General features: G+C 33.7%; 1 protein-coding gene across 1 annotated transcript; it reads left to right on the top strand.

Moving 5' to 3' along the window:
- The first annotated feature begins 1262 nt into the window (after positions 1–1262).
- Positions 1263–12538, top strand: LOC126823500 (cytosolic non-specific dipeptidase). The gene is made up of 14 exons (XM_050552383.2): positions 1263–1421; positions 3812–3935; positions 6017–6187; positions 6949–7029; positions 7326–7400; positions 7655–7735; positions 8393–8466; positions 9013–9087; positions 9256–9400; positions 9809–9908; positions 10217–10388; positions 11058–11140; positions 11739–11905; positions 12250–12538. The coding sequence occupies exons 1-14, from the start codon at positions 1405–1407 to the stop codon at positions 12292–12294; spliced, it is 1410 nt and encodes a 469-aa protein (XP_050408340.1). The 5' UTR covers positions 1263–1404; the 3' UTR covers positions 12295–12538.
- Positions 12539–16732: the final 4194 nt, after the last annotated feature.

Genomic DNA, 16732 nt, shown 5'->3' on the forward strand with positions numbered 1-16732 from the left:
TTCATTTCCGCCGATCCTGCCTAGAATTCGATCATATACAAACTCTGTTTTTTTAGTTCAATCGAACGACCAAAACACATCACTATCTGCTCCATTTGCGGCATTTGAATAGATTGAAATAGTCGATATCAATGACATGTCCTATAGTTGGCAAACATAAACACAATTGTTGTTAATAACCAAATTCCATTAATTCATTTGCAGTAAAATATAATCTTGCTAAAAGCCATAGCTATATATAATAAATATATATCCAACATTTTGGCACAACCTTAAAGCTGCACGACTTTGCTTCACGATAAACGATGTAAAGATAAAAGGTGTGCCGACACAAACTAATTTCAACATTGATTTAATAACATTATAAAGTACTTTTCGCCTGTCCTGATACCATTCATAAATAATATCATTGTATAGAGATGGGCACCATACTATAATTTATACATATTTATATAGTAAAACTGTGACAGCTGACATTATGTAAGGACAGCAGCAAATTTGTTAATTACTTTGCCACATCCCTTCGTGGCCGTCCATTCTGGCGACATAGCACGGCTTTAAATTACGGCATAGTCTATCAAGCAAGCTACTTTTATGCACCAATTAAGTCGAGACTATAAAATGGCCGCAATAGGGTTCCGTAGCATGGACCAGTCGAGATTAGTCATTATACCCCCTTACTATCTCCATACTAGATCCGCGTATTCCTTCAGATATCCAATAGCTTTTTAGACCAAGCTCCACATTATTAATATGTTAATTATTTGTCAACGCAACCTTTTATGAAAACAGCAAGGTACGAATTTCCTAGAAATGATTCATTTCCGGAGAAATATACTATACTTTGAATGGATTTGATTGTGCATACTATTCCCGAGGAATTATTAATATTATTGATAATTCCTCGGGAATAGTATGCAGTAGTTACCTATACACTGATAGTATTTTTGCCAGGACAGTGTAATTATGAACTCAACTAATTGCCGTCCATACAATAATTTGTCTACCACATACACTTACAGTTTTGTCGTCTTGTGTCCATTTGTACGGGCTGGGGTAGGGTGGGGTGGGGTAGGGTTCTAACACGTTTCGATTCCAAGCTCGGAGGAGTGGGGCGGGGGAGGGGGTCTATATGCACAAACGAATTATTAAAGTAAATAATAAATGAACCATAATAATTTATGTTTGTTTCGAAATGACCTAATGTATGACATGGACAAATGGATATAAATGGAAAACGGTATTTTTTACGGGGAATTCACAATTCAAGGAACTAGATCACTTGAATACCTTCGCTACGCCCATGTATGCTTTGTTCACAAGGCTTTTAATAAAACAGCCATAATATACTCGACCGTACTTAGTTCGTACAGGAAAGCGTTACATACAATAAGTGGCAGCGAAATGGACAGGTTATTTAAGTAAGTATGTTTTTAGTTACCCACATTTACAATCAAAGTTTACTCAGTTTTAATAATTGATTATGTGCAATTTATTTTACGTGAAGTTACCAGATAATGGGGTTTAAGAATTAAGAATTGCATGTAATTCTACCAGGGTAGCTAGTCACATTCCCACCTTTTAGCCTGTCCACCACTTATGTTGCTGGCAAATGTGGGTTCATTGCCGAACTAGAGCATGGCCTTTAGGGTCTGGGCAGCTCAGAGGACTCAATGAGATTAAGTTGTATCATTGATCAATTCCGAATCAAAGTATAAAAATTCATTATTTAAAAGGGTTCCAGTTAATATACTATACATATATTTGTAGTAAATACACCATGGCAAAAAGAAACTCTGTACTGTACCACGGCCCGGCTGGTGGATCAATATTTCATGGTTAGATCTATTTCTTAAGGCCAGCTCAAAATTTCGTCAAGGTCGCTGGGACGTAAATAAGGTTACGGCGCGTGATTGTTGGCGAGATTGTAGGTTAGGTTTAAGAATTTGGGGGAAAGGATAAGTCTCCACATAAGCACTGATGAAAATTTGGTTCGTGATACTTCCTATAGTTTTATTAAAAATACAAGCAATACATTTTATGTACAAAGTTGATTTCGCTGCTTTTTAGTGTTGGTGGCGCTGATAGACTTATGAAATAGATCAAACCATATTTCATAGTCGTAATACAAAACTGCCCCTCTGTATTTGGGGTACTCACAATATCCTGTCTATATCAATCTTTGATTTGGTTTGGTGTTACATATTTGTCATTTACTTTACTATGATAAGACCTTCTGAATGATATGTAAGCCTACCATTCTAGCTTTAAAAATGTCAAATGTTTATATGATTTTTTTTTCTTTGTGATTAAAAACATAATAAATTATCTATCCAAACTGTGACATGTACAAATCATGTTACGTGTTAATTTTCCCCGAAAATATTTGATTGCTTTTTTAACGTATCGGTTAACTATATCTCCTGTGCAGACTATTGTTCCCCCATGGACAATAAAATATGGGTATTTATTTTATGATCAGTAGTGGAATACCGCGTTTTTATCAGTGAAATAAAAGTGTTATTCCACTGGCTAGCAGTAGTCCATGTTGGTTTTACCTAAAATGATTGTAAAATCATAAAATAAATAGAACATTTGTCGTTTTGTCGTGAATAACATATTTTATTTCATCTCTAAGCAAGAAAACGTTTATATTTTCACTCATGCTACGCATTCGTGAAAATATAAGTTTTTTTGCTTCTCGATGAAATAAAATATGTTATTCACTCTAAAACGACAAATATCCTCTATATCTATATTTAGCTATGGTTATAACGTAGTTCTATTATATATGACAGTGTTTAGATTCAACAACATTCAGGTTCTTTATGTTGGGTATTCCTACAGATTTAATTTCGTGGAGAATAACAATTTAATGTTATTATAGCTGTTGTGGCCACGGTGACACTGAAAGAAATCGGCCGATTCTTTTTTTATATAAACAAAACGATCCATGTTATTTCCCCAGAAATTCAATTTCCCGGAGAAATAAATAACATTAGGTGTTGTGATCGGTGTTTATTTCTTTTATTAACTAAGCTCGCTGTTTCTCTAGAAATGCTTTATATTTGTAATTCCTACAGATTTGATTTCCCGGAGATAAAATTGTTATTAGTAGTGGTCATTATGACTTTAAAAGAAATCAGCATTACTAAATAACATTAGGTGTTGTGATCGGTGTTTTTTTCTTTTATTAACTAAGCTCGCTGTTTCTCTAGAAATGCTTTATATTTGTAATTCCTACAGATTTGATTTCCCGGAGATAAAATTGTTATTAGTAGTGGTCATTATGACTTTAAAAGAAATCAGCATATCACTTTTGTTTCTTTTTATATGCTCAACACATAATATTATTTACAGTTTGGTCATTTTATTTTTTCGGATGTATCCGTCTTAATTAGTCTTATATTAAATATGCCCTTTTGGATGTCAAAGCTGTCAGTATTAATGCCATGTAATTATTATACTTCTCCTCTAACGTTTACATATATATTTGACTAAGTTAACTACTTATTATATAATATGATATTCATCAGTGCCAAGGACTGATTTATTTAGAAACTCCCTGACTCTAAATCTGGAGTATAATTTCTGTATGCTATAAACGGTGTTTTGGAAATGTAAATATAATGGTCCACAAATACATACATTTGTAATATCTCTAATAATCGTCATTTTACTTCTGTGGTTAAAATTGTCAAGGATTTTTTCATTTATGGTTTCATAATATTTTGGAGAAACATTTACTTTTGGGAAGTATGAGGATTCTAAAATTTTGAATTATAATAATTCATGATTAATATATTCACAGATGTATCGACAAGAATAAAGAGAAATATGTTAAGTTATTAGCAGAGAGCGTTGCCATTCAGAGTATCTCAGCAGAACCAGAAAAACGTGGAGAGGTTCGACGTATGGTGGAATGGACGGCCCAGGTAAACCTTGTGTCTAAAGCGACCCATACAATTAATTGATATCATGTAATTGGCGAAATTGACCTTAACCATACACGTTCAATGTTTTAACGTCAATTTTCATTCTGATCGAAAATTTCGAGATGAAAACCGCTCTGGCACTAGCACACACGGTCTATTTAATTGACGAGCCGTCAATAAATATCAAAAGAACTTTGATCCGTCCATTAATTGATTCAATTACACTGTAAATTATTTCAATTACTTCGCCGTCAATGTCCTCCATACACGTTCAATTTCTTCAATTGACATCAATTAATTGACGAAAAAATTGAACGTGTAAGGGCCGCTTAATACAATATTTATTTATTTGTAAAATTTTAGAATTAGGTCTCATTCCTGAATCCGTCCACTATTTACATAACACGTGACAAGTGTTATGAGTAGAGTTTGGTTATTTCTCAAAATTTCTTCCTCATCATAACAATCATTCTCTGAAATACAACCACTACAGAAAAGTTGTAGAATTTAGCACGCCCCCCCCCCCCCAAAGAAAAAAACAAACAAACAATAAAACAAACAATAAAAACAACCAACAAACAACATCAAATAAAACAGTCGTGTAAAACCCAGCTGAAATAAGCACTACAAAAACCAAAAGGTAACTTTTATTGTGGAAACACGGATTTGAAAGAACTCTTATTGTTGCAACGCGATTTGATTGTGGCAACGCGATTTTATTGTGGAAACACGATTTAAAAGAACTGTTATTGTAGAAACACGATTTGAAAGAACTTTTATTATTTTGAATGTGGTGTGTATATAAATAAATACAACCCTGTTTTTATAATCTAAAAAAGGTAGGATTTCTGGAGATTTTATGACCGGAGAATAAAACATTATGGTTCAAATCTTCATATTCCTGAAGCAATGACCCGAGAAATCCCTCTACTGTATTGAGACTGCAAACATGAGTTTTTGACGGGGCATGTCCATTCTCATCGTCCAATCAAATCTCTCCTGAGTAAAACATAGAGAATTTTCATGAGTTAACCGGGATGTTTGTTAGTGCTGATTTCAAGAAAAATTTTAACCTTGGGTCCATCCGGAACAAACATCGATACTCGCGTAGCTAAATTTGGCTGGCGGTTAAAATCGCTATCGGAACGAAAATTCTTTGACTCAAATCTCCGATATAAATTCTATAAACGTGTACCAATTATTACTACCTACCTTTAAATATTCGATAATATTTATTTATTTTTGTGAAGAAAATCCATGAATTATTTATTTTGTCGAAAAAGCACATGTATTTCCATCCAGTTTGTTGAAACACAATACGTGGCGATTACCAAATGTTAACATTGTAGCTATTTTGGATAGCCTCGTTTATCACACAATTAGTTTCTCAACAATATTCTGTTATGTACTAGTAATATATTTCGCGCGTTCTGGCGTAATCTAGCCGAATTTGTCACCAGACAATTAGAGCTCTGGTTAATCCGATTGATTTTGTTACCTCGTTATGTTGAAATGACTGTTAATCAGTCATAATTTTGGATAGAAATTTGCGCTGAGTATGGCCGTGTTTGTTGAGTGGGATTAGGTCTAATCAAACGAAATACTGCAAGGAGTATGCAAATCTTAGGTCTATATGTTTCTTGGCAATATAATTTCATGGGCTGTAACTATCCGTGCCGAAGTTACTTAGATATAAATAAATAGGTGTTTAATCCTTATGATATATTATTATATACGTCAAAATTGATTACCGTTTAGGATTATTGATTAAAATAAACAGAGATGTGTAATCCCGGTGATGGGTTATTGTACGCCAGTATTGATTTTCTTTTAAAATGATAGTTAGATTAAACTAATATTTTGGTTGCCTAACGATTTAAGAATAAGAGTTTTCAAACATTTTATTTGGTAAATGCGGAAGTTTGTAAACTTCAGTACGTTTCTAGATAGTCACGTTTTATAACGCTATGCAAACGCTGGACCTGGTTGGCTATTATTTTAATTAATAATAACTACTTTGATCTTAATATAACAACCACATAATAGTTTATTTAAACCATACTATTTTTTAAATTGTTCAGAGATTAAAAGTTATTGGTGCTAGTTATGAATTAAAAGAGTTAGGGGATCAGACATTACCAGATGGAACTAAGCTACCTCTACCACCAGTTATATTTGCTCAACTTGGTAGTGATCCTAAAAAGAAAACACTGCTGGTATATGGTCATCTTGACGTCATGCCAGCTGCGAAGGTAATTGTTTGTTTTTGTTTCCTTAATTTGATAAAGTTTATTATATTTTTTCCGAGTTTAAAGACTCTATAAGTCAATTGTCATATCTTAAGAGAAACAAACGTGTGCTATTTGGAGGTAAAGACTTTTATAAGTAAGCACGTTTGAGCAATAACAATCTCCATTACAGAATCAGCTGGCTTGTATGGAAAATACAACAGAATTGTTATTACAATATTCTGAGACAAATAAAAAAAATCCCTTGATATCAATGGAAACCAGTGTAAACTCTGTATTTAACCTTTTTGTCTAGTAAGGTAGTTGATTTATTTATTTTTGAGTTGATCTGGAATTCCGGTTGTGATTTTTACTGCATTGGTTTTTTTTAGAGAACCAATGGTAAATTTCGGATTTGGCTCTAATAATTAAGCCGGATAAGCCAGTCAGAAATTGATTTATATCAATTCAGGTTGTGATTTTCACTGCATTGGTTTTATTAGAGAGCCAATGGTAAATTTCGGTTTTGGCTCTAATAATTAAGCAGTATAAGCCAGCCAGAAATTGATTTATAAACTAAAAATGCATCATCCATGGATTTATTGCAATTGTGCTGGTATTATATAGATAGGTCCTTATTGTACGAAAGCTAATTAAAGATGGGTCTTCGAACTTACATCTGTGTTATCTAAAACGGGCTAACCTAACAGATTATAAACCTTGTTGTCTCCCTGTGCTTTTTTCGATTCATTATTATCGAATTGTATTTGACATGATATTAACAGGAAGAGGGATGGGATACCGATCCGTTTGTTTTAACTGAAGTCAATGATAAATTATATGGCAGAGGCTCCACTGATGATAAGGTAACACCACGTGGTTTTATTTTACCTATTTTAGTTTTAAGATTTTTCTAGAGATTAGGATTATTTTATTCATTTTATTAATCAAATTGTGTACCCCTCTTTTAATCTGTTAATTTTAATTTTACTAGATCATGTTCACAGATCTCTCCCATCTCTGACGTTCTTATGTTTGTCAAGGATTAATGAGTCATTCTAACCATTTTAAACGTTTATCTGGATGTTGAGTATGTATCTTTACTCTTATATATTTAATCTCGTGTTGTTCTAATTTCTAATAAAATCTATGTGATATACAGGGCCCAGTCTTAGCTTGGATTAACTGTATTGAAGCTATGCAAGAGACTGGTATGGATGTACCCATTAATATTAAGGTAAATTTCATAGTATTATAAACATTTTGTTTATTTAACTGTATACTAAGTTTTCAGTATTCAACACCTGCCCAATGCAATATAAATATTAAAAGATCAAGCGGCAAATGTGGTTTAATTTCCAATTAACAGGAAATAAATAAATAATTCGTGGATTACCCTTTCCAATAAGTCAAAAAAAGTGAACAGCAGAAAATTGAAGATGGCAGATAACATTATAGCATAACCAGTGATTCACATTACCAACATTTCAGTTTATACTCGAAGGTATGGAGGAATGCGGATCAGAAGGATTAGAGGAACTCGTCATGTCACATACAAACGGATTCTTAAAGGTAAACTATAAATCATTATTTTATTTATATATCTTTAGTCTTGCTACATATAATATTAACTTTAGTTCATCAGTCGGTAAGCCAAAAAAAAAAAACGAAACTAAATAAGTAAACGAACTAGCTTCCGTTTAACTGCCAAAATAAAAATTGAATCAAATAGAGCTTACACCGGTATGTTTTCGCAACTGTGGTCACAATTCGTTTTTACTGTATTTATGTTCTAGTCCAGTAAACGAACCACCCAAGATAACTTATTATGTTTTATTTTGCTGTATAAAACTGAGTATGTTTTGTTTTATTATAGAGAACAACTGGTTATGTTTTATTGTATTGTAGGGGTATGATTATGTTTATTTTATTATAGGGGAATGCTTATTTTATTATAGAAAATTGATTGTGTGTTATTATGGTATAGGAGTATGCTTATACCTTATTTTATTATAGGAAGTGATTATGTTTATTATGGTATAGGGGTATGCTTATGTTTTATTTTATTATAGGAGACTAATTATGTTTATTGTATTTTAGAGATCTGATTATGTTTTATGTTTTTACAAGGAACTGATTATGTTTTATTTTATTATGGGGGACTGATTATGTTTCATTAGTATGTTTTATTTTATTATAGGGAACTGATTATGTTTCTTTTTTTTATAGGGAATTGATTATGTCTGTATATCTGATAATTATTGGCTAGGAAAAACAAAACCATGTATTACTTATGGTCTAAGGTAGCAGCATTTAAACTACTTCATCAATTTATTTTAAATCCAAATTATTTCACAATATAGTGTGTATAAAGCAAATCATACAGACTTCTTCTAGACCCACGGTATGTTTATACTTAGAAAGTCTAAGGTATAAATTAGATACATGAGCTAGGAAAAACATATTCCTAAGTCAGTGATAAGTGGCACCCATTCCTACATCATATAGCAATAATGGGACCACCGGTTTCATTTTTATACCACGATTACTGTCAACTTATCAAATAGTAAGTGCCTGGGCCGCAATACACACAAAACCAAACCAACAACAAATATCATAATCGAGTGAATGGATCCGTCACTATATCGCATCAAGTGTAAATTTTAAAAGCAAACGGGTCAAGGTAGCACTTCATTTTGTATTTGTATTCCTAGTGTCAGTATTAACTGTTATCCTTAGACAAATCAGTAGCAAACAATTTGGTAATTGGTGATGTCATAAGTAGTATGCAAGGTACTTCACTTACTTCTTTAAAACAAGCGTTAATGCCATACTTATCTATTTTGTAGAGGTATCTGTTATTTCATGTTAGAAGTGACATGTGCTTCTAAAGATCTACATTCTGGTGGATTTGGGGGAACAGTGTAAGTAAAAGTTCTTTAATATATATTATAAGGGACTTAATAATCATGACCAAATGTCTGAGGGTAAAAAGACTTCAACATAACAGAGTTTATTGCGTGAATCTGTACTGAAATCTGAAAGCTTTATAAAGACAAATATTAACCCGTTAAATTATTGTGTTTTTGTAGACATGAAGCAATGACAGATTTAATCAAATTGATGGGTTCTTTAGTTGATGTAAACGGAAGAATACTGGTTCCAGGTGTTTATGATACTGTGAAAGCACTTACTCCAGAAGAAAAGCAGTTATACGAACCTATTGATTTCGACCCAGTAAGTAGAAATTCAAAACATATTTTAGGAATACAACTGTTTAATTCTATATAAAAGTCATTTAGCAACTTTAACTCTTGTCCTGTGGTCCTGTCCGAGGCAATGTGTTGTGTTTTTGCGGGAGTAATGTATTTTTAGTTTCCACGCTTCACATATATAAATATCTGGATAATCACATCTATGATTTGCAAAGTTAAGCACCTTCCACGAGATCAAACATCAATTGCTATTTTGTAGTTAAGGTCATGTCCACATGATGCTCGGGCTTGTACCACAAAAATGATGGATGAAATCAAAAGAAACCAATGTAAAATGACTCTTACATAATTCAGAAATAATCAGTTTGATTGTGTATGGTGTTCAACCCAATATTAAATTTTGAGACTTAGATGTTTATAATTTTTTCAGAATGATTTTAAGAAAGATATCGGGGTCGAGAAATTGATCCATCCTACAAAAACAGGAACTCTAATGCATTTGTGGAGATATCCATCTCTCTCCCTTCACGGTAAACAACTATATATCTATAATATATATAATCTTTCGAGCGGTCACCCGAGGGTAATGGTTCAGTTCACCAGCTGTTTTCTAACGGTTCAAATCACCAACTGTTTGCTTACGGTTCAGATGACCATCGGTTCGCTAACGCTCCAGTTCGCCTATAAGCCTCAGTTCATTATATATAGTATACTCTTTAACTGTTTGCTAACGTCACAAACTTTTTGATAATGATCTTATATTCATCTCAGTACCTCAATATTTAAAATAAATAATTCTACTAGTCCATGAGTATTACCTTCTTTACATATTTTCAAGGAATTGAGGGAGCTTACCACGGCAGTGGTCTTAAAACCGTCATACCTAAAAAAGTTACTGGTAGATTTTCAATCCGTTTGGTATCAGATCAAGAACCGACAGAAATAGACAGGCTGGTCCGAGAACATGTCAACAGAATACAGACAGATTCAGGCAGCCCTAATCCTATCAAGTAAGTGTTATGTTACTTAAAGCTAAATCTGAACAATTGGTAACTCTGGCTTGGCTATCGTTCAAGGTTTCATTTTTAAGGAGCGCGATAATCGAGTTTACTTTTTCTCTATAACTATATTTGGAGTATGGGTTTCCGTTGCTATTGGGCTCGAGTCACTAATAACATCATCATACTTTACAATCTTTTTAGAGTATTAACACCATTTAGAGTAAGCACCGACTGCATCGTCAATCGTCAGTTCATGATGCACATGGTGTTTGAATCTGGTTGGTCCATTTCATATTCCATACAAACTGCATGTGTTAGTTTCAAAATGTTTAATATGAGCTTAAATACCTTGAATAAAACTTTCTTTAAGGATCAAAGAATCTATACAAGCGTTTAATATAGGTGTTGAATATGCATATTCATTTAAGCTACTTTAAATATACTTTAATAATAATCATTGTTTTTCTCTCAATAGAATCGCTTACAGTACACAAACGCTATTTTGGTTGCCAAACAATTTAAGAATTAAGAATTTTCAGGCTTGTAAGATGAACATAATATAATACAAAGATTGGGCGTAGTTGATTTTTTTTTATAAATTATTGCCAGTTTAACAATGATTAAAATTGTCATTGCCAATTATCGTGTTAAAATATGGATCGTGGTAATTATTTTCAGATTAACTTACAAAAGCGCTCGACCATGGGTTAGTGATTTCCAGAATCCTAATTACGTAGCTGGACGTAGAGCAATGAGAACAGGTACAATATAGCTTATAACGTCCGTTTAATTTTGTATATTACTTTCTTAAGTAGGTTGTAAATGTAACTCAAGATTAACCACTAAAATTAGTCAGGTGGAGATATGACATCTCTAAGAAAAGTTCCCAAACAATTGACGAGCATGCATTGGCTTTCCTAGATAAATTCCGTCACTCTATGCCTAAGCATCGTGTTGGCCGGGGGTGGGGGGATATCTGTAATTAACTACATTAGGGGCTGGATAATCGTGGAGTGAGGAGGCCTACTTGTCAGAAGATCACTGAGCATTCTGAACTAGTTCGATGGCGTATTGTGTATTTTATTTACTAATATTGAATTTGTTTGAAATATACGCCATTGAACGAAAACAGGGCTTGTATACATATAACGAGTACAGCTTTACCTATCTATAGTTCGGATAAACATGGCAATTTACATATATACAGATAGCAATTAGTTATTAGTTAGGATTGTATAGAGTGCCAATCATGGTGACTATTGTACGAGAAACGGCCAATAGATATTACCCTTCAATTAATTTAAAATGTATTTACCACAGTCATGTATGCTAGCCAATATGTAATAAATTATGTTGTAGTGTTTGGTGTTGAACCAGATCTGACCCGAGAAGGGGGCAGTATTCCAATAGCCTTAACGTTTCAGGAGGCTACCGGAAAGAATGTTATGTTACTTCCCGTTGGTGCCTGTGATGATGGCGCTCACTCACAGAATGAAAAAATTGATAGAATAAATTACATTAATGGGGTAAGGAAAAAAATGAATATTTTTTTATATTATTATTAAAAACGTAAATGGCGCATAGAGATATTAATTATCCACGATATACAGTCTAATGTTGCCGAAGTTCGGCATTATCTTATTATAGTATTATTAAACACATATGGCGCATCATTCATAAAGCGAAACGAATGCGCGATTGGACACCCCCCGCGCCCGCGCTGAGCTTCCAGACTAGTACAAAGCTCATCAGTTATAAAACGAAACGAAGTAGGTATTCGTAATACACAGTTCATAATACCTTAATTCGATATAACAAAACCGGTATTTTTTTCTCTTCTTGCTGATATTATTTAGATTTTTTTTTTCAGATCAAATTGATGGGTGCATATATGAATGAACTTTCTAAATTATAATCTGTAGATTGAAGATCACACATTTTAGTTGTTGCCACTTGGCTACCGAACTGTTAAAAATCGTTGAACTATGTATTAGTTGGGTTTTTTTTATTGTGCATATGAATTTATTGTACTATTAACATGCTTTGTATGTATTACTTTATAATAGTTTAACAATTTATTAATACAAGTATATGTCGGCCATATCAATTAATTTACATAAAGAGGTTTCACACAATCATAAACACGTGTTCATTTTGGATCCTTTGTTTTGTTTTTGTTTAGTATAAATTAAAAGAATATATGAGGAAAACATTTAGAAATAATTCATAACTAGCTATAAATTTTATTTTAATATACCGTCAGCCTTAGATGATTTCGTGTCACAGGGATATTGTGACTTGCTATCTAGTGGCAACATATTGGTATGCAGGATACATGGATTCGGATTGCGGAGAAAGTGTGTTTCCATACCTCCCTCCGTGTCAATTAGTGACAATTTACAAAGCCACTTTGATAAATTTATTTGGTCAATACAGCGTGGAAGATCAAACCCTGTCCCTCAGTCGCTTGTCTCGGTTGTAGTATTGCTCCCAATCCAAATGCATGAATGGTTCAAATTATTCTCTGTTGTCTCGGTCCACTATTTCAAATACATGGTGAAGATGTTTTCCCACCGCTCAAACAATCCCTACGCCCGTTGCTTTGTCGCTATTATGTCTAGGCATTGGTCCAGACATTTGGTGTAGTCAAAATGGAGAGAATAATATTATAGGCTGAGATGTTCGCAGGTATGTAGCGGATAGCAGTGCCAGTAGATTTACACAGTGACATGGTGACAGTGGTTATACTACCCTTGTATATTGACATCTGACATATTTTCATTAAAGCCGGTATTCGGACCGCGTGAACGTAATAAACAATCAATTGCGATAGATGAAAAAGTCTAATTCATTTATGTAGACAAAATATAAAACAAATAGCAAAGTATCAACAAGACATAAACATTGATATATTTATGTATACAAAATATACAACAACTACCACGGTATCAATAACACATTGTATATAAATATATTTATATAAACAAAATATAAAACAAGTACCACGGTATCAATAAAACATTATATATAAAGATATTTACAATAGAGCTTACTAACGGCAAAAGGCATAGATCTGTCCATGTCTCGTGGTAGCGTTTTCTATTTTATGTATAAAGTTCAGCAAGTTATCATATGGCCCATATTGAACACATATTTGAGAAATTTCTCAGATATAACTACCAGAAAACGGGTATTTGATTTAACAAGTTTTCAAAATTGATCCAAAGACTGCAATAAAACGAGTCACAAAAACAATTAAAAAGATTGTTTATGGTTAGATCAACTACAGTCAGGGTACACTTTCAAACAGGTTGACAGTAATTGTTTGATGTCTATAAACCTGTTCTGACACACTTATCTCCCTTTATATAGCAGATAAGTACAGTAGATTCTTATCCCTAGTCCAAACATAATCCTATATGGGCGATTAAAACAAAATTAGCCAATAGTAAATGGATATTCCAAATGAGGAATGCAAATCTGATGTGAAAAGCAGAAAGAATGTCCTACCCCAGGTACACTACATACCATTTCCATACTGTCAATGTATATAAAAGATCAATATTAATGAAAAAAATTAGGCATCAACTTAACAACACACACAACGTCACTCATTAGGCTACCCTTAAAGGACGTAAAGCTCGAATTCAATATTACCCAGAGTCTTTAGTATTACAAACATGAATCATTAGTCCATTCCAATGAATAGTGAGTATGTTATCTTACCGTGAATATATGGGCTCCTGATATCAAATATTTAAGACACAGTGATCGTATATATAAGACACAAGGGACACAATGAGCAATTTTTAAATTAGTAGACGTTGCTTTTTTTACCCATTTTCGTCCATCCAAAGTTACCCCCCCCCCCCAGATATTTCGCTCGTTTAATGGAAACAATTCAACTTCAATGAAATGATCTCCCACACTCTTTTATTCAGGATAAAAGTCATAAATATTACTACGCCCTGGATTCCAACCAGAACAGTGAAAATATATTCAAATACAGAATAGCCGGTAGCTTCATACATATATGCAAATGCCCACGTAGCACCAGTTATTACAGACAATTTTAAACACGCAAGAATCCTTATCTTGTGTCTGTTGTTAATTGTTGATTTCATCTGATTTCTTTTAATTTTAATGAAAGTAAAGATGAATAATATAATATTAGTAAGAACAAGTATCCCTAAAGGTAACGCGAAGGCTATCATTCTAGCCCCGATAGTGTTTATATAGCATACGTAACCATAATAATAATTACTTCCGTAACCAAGCCCTGCTCCCCTAACAACATTTGTTACCACGGTGATTCCAACAATTAACAATGGGGATAGAATTGAGTACAAAAGGCACCGTTTGAAAATAAACATTTTGTTAAATCGACGGCACTGAAGCGGGTAACATAATTTAAAAAACAAGACTACGGTGCAACCGTTCATCCAAAATACTGTTGATAACCAAAAGTAATGTATTAAGATCCCAATAATCGTACAGAGCAATGTATAACCAAAGCTTGGCGGAAGTTCTAATCCAAATTCGTACAAAGCTTGAGCAATGAAAAGATTCACAATAAGTCCCATTACACTAATCCCTATTTCATCCCTTATATCCTTCAGTGTGCAATAAAATATAAAGGTTATCAGGAGAGATAGCAATGAAATACATGTACATACTACGGAGGTAAGTCCCAAGGCAGTAGACATATCTGTATTAATATTATTAATAATTTGGTCAGACATTTTTAAACACGAGTCGTTAGATGTATCGTGAATATAGTCTTCGATGCAAACGTTAATGTAACCCTCGTCCATCTCTTCAAATTCCCCATCTACTAAAATGATATCATTGTGTAAAAGCCTTAAAGTCTTATTGTCTAGTTTGAACTCACCAGAATTCAGAGTAACTTTTGTGCACGTCATTAATTTATTCAGTTGAATAAATTTAATATTTGGTATCAGAGAAGCGACGTCGGGTCTCGGTAGGATTCTTTCTTTGTATGGTTCAGTCCCAATAGGGGAACACAACGGGATAAATTGTAGTTCCATTTGGGTATTAATGGGCTTACATGTTCGTCCAACACGAGTTGTTATATTGTACCCAAATGTTTCCATCTCTGCACCCGCTTCATATACTTTTTGTAACAGTTCCCTCTGCTTTTCACCAATGTCTACGTCATATGTAAAGAATATCTTAACTACAACTTCCGTTTTTAGATGTACAAGCCCGTCATGGCATAGTTGAATATCTATGGGCGTAAAATATTTTTCTGTGACTATATCCGTCAAGGTGCCCCATTTGAGGAATAGCCACGGACCGTGTTCAAAGTAATTACTTTTATCCACAGTTCCCTCCACATAAACACAAACATCATATCCATAAAAGTTAGATTTGGTAACCAATGGGTGGCAGTGCCCATCTACCAAAGTTTCTTCAGCAGAACATGTTTTCTTCACACATTTACACTGAAACATACAAAAAAGAAAATAGAAACGGATGTAATTCCAACACATGATCTAAATACTTGCCGTAAATGTCTCTAAAAGGACAATCATGCGATCCGTTTGCTTCGGGTCCAATCAAAATGTAATTTCAGTGGCGCGGGAACTACATTTTGAATGGGTTGGCAGACTTTAAATTCCAGGGTAGGAGGCGGAGATGGGTGAGTTTCTACCACCGTCCGTGGGGTGTTTTTAGAGATCGGCAGGAATATGCCTACTACATACCCACTCCTGACGGCTGAAATATACGTGGATGTACATGTCATATGAGTTCACTGCTGGAGACTACTCACATAGCTCTATTTTGAAGAAATCAAAATTGCCTATGAACAAAATGAGGGTTAGCAAAATAGGCTTGTCGACGAATCCCATACCAGCCGCAACTGAAAGTTTTTGTCACGCGTATTGCCGAGACAGGCCAACACTAATTACAGTAGCCTACATTAATATCATACATGTACATACATACATACATGCAGTCTTGTTGTTTATGTCTAAAACTCCAAACACTTCAATCAAATCCCAATAAATACACACGATATCACTGTAATAATTTGTGGTAGGGACTATGGCATTAAAATATTAATCACTTAGCTATGTGAACGTCTTTTGGCCTCTTTTCGCAACTGAAACTTACCGTTATTGGACTCATGAGCTGGTTTCGTTCACATTCATGATTTGAAATTTTGTCGTTATGTTGGTTCCTCGGAATTACGCCCCTAGAACCTTCATCTCGAAAATCCAATAAGAGACTTAAACCGAACTGTGCAAATTCCATATCAGAATTATCATCAATAAGAGTCGACCAAGCTATGTATTCCTCATTACATATTTGACAAAACATATTTTTAT

The sequence above is a fragment of the Patella vulgata genome, chromosome 6 (genome assembly GCF_932274485.2).
Source record: "Patella vulgata chromosome 6, xgPatVulg1.2, whole genome shotgun sequence".
Classification (NCBI taxonomy): domain Eukaryota; kingdom Metazoa; phylum Mollusca; class Gastropoda; family Patellidae; genus Patella; species Patella vulgata.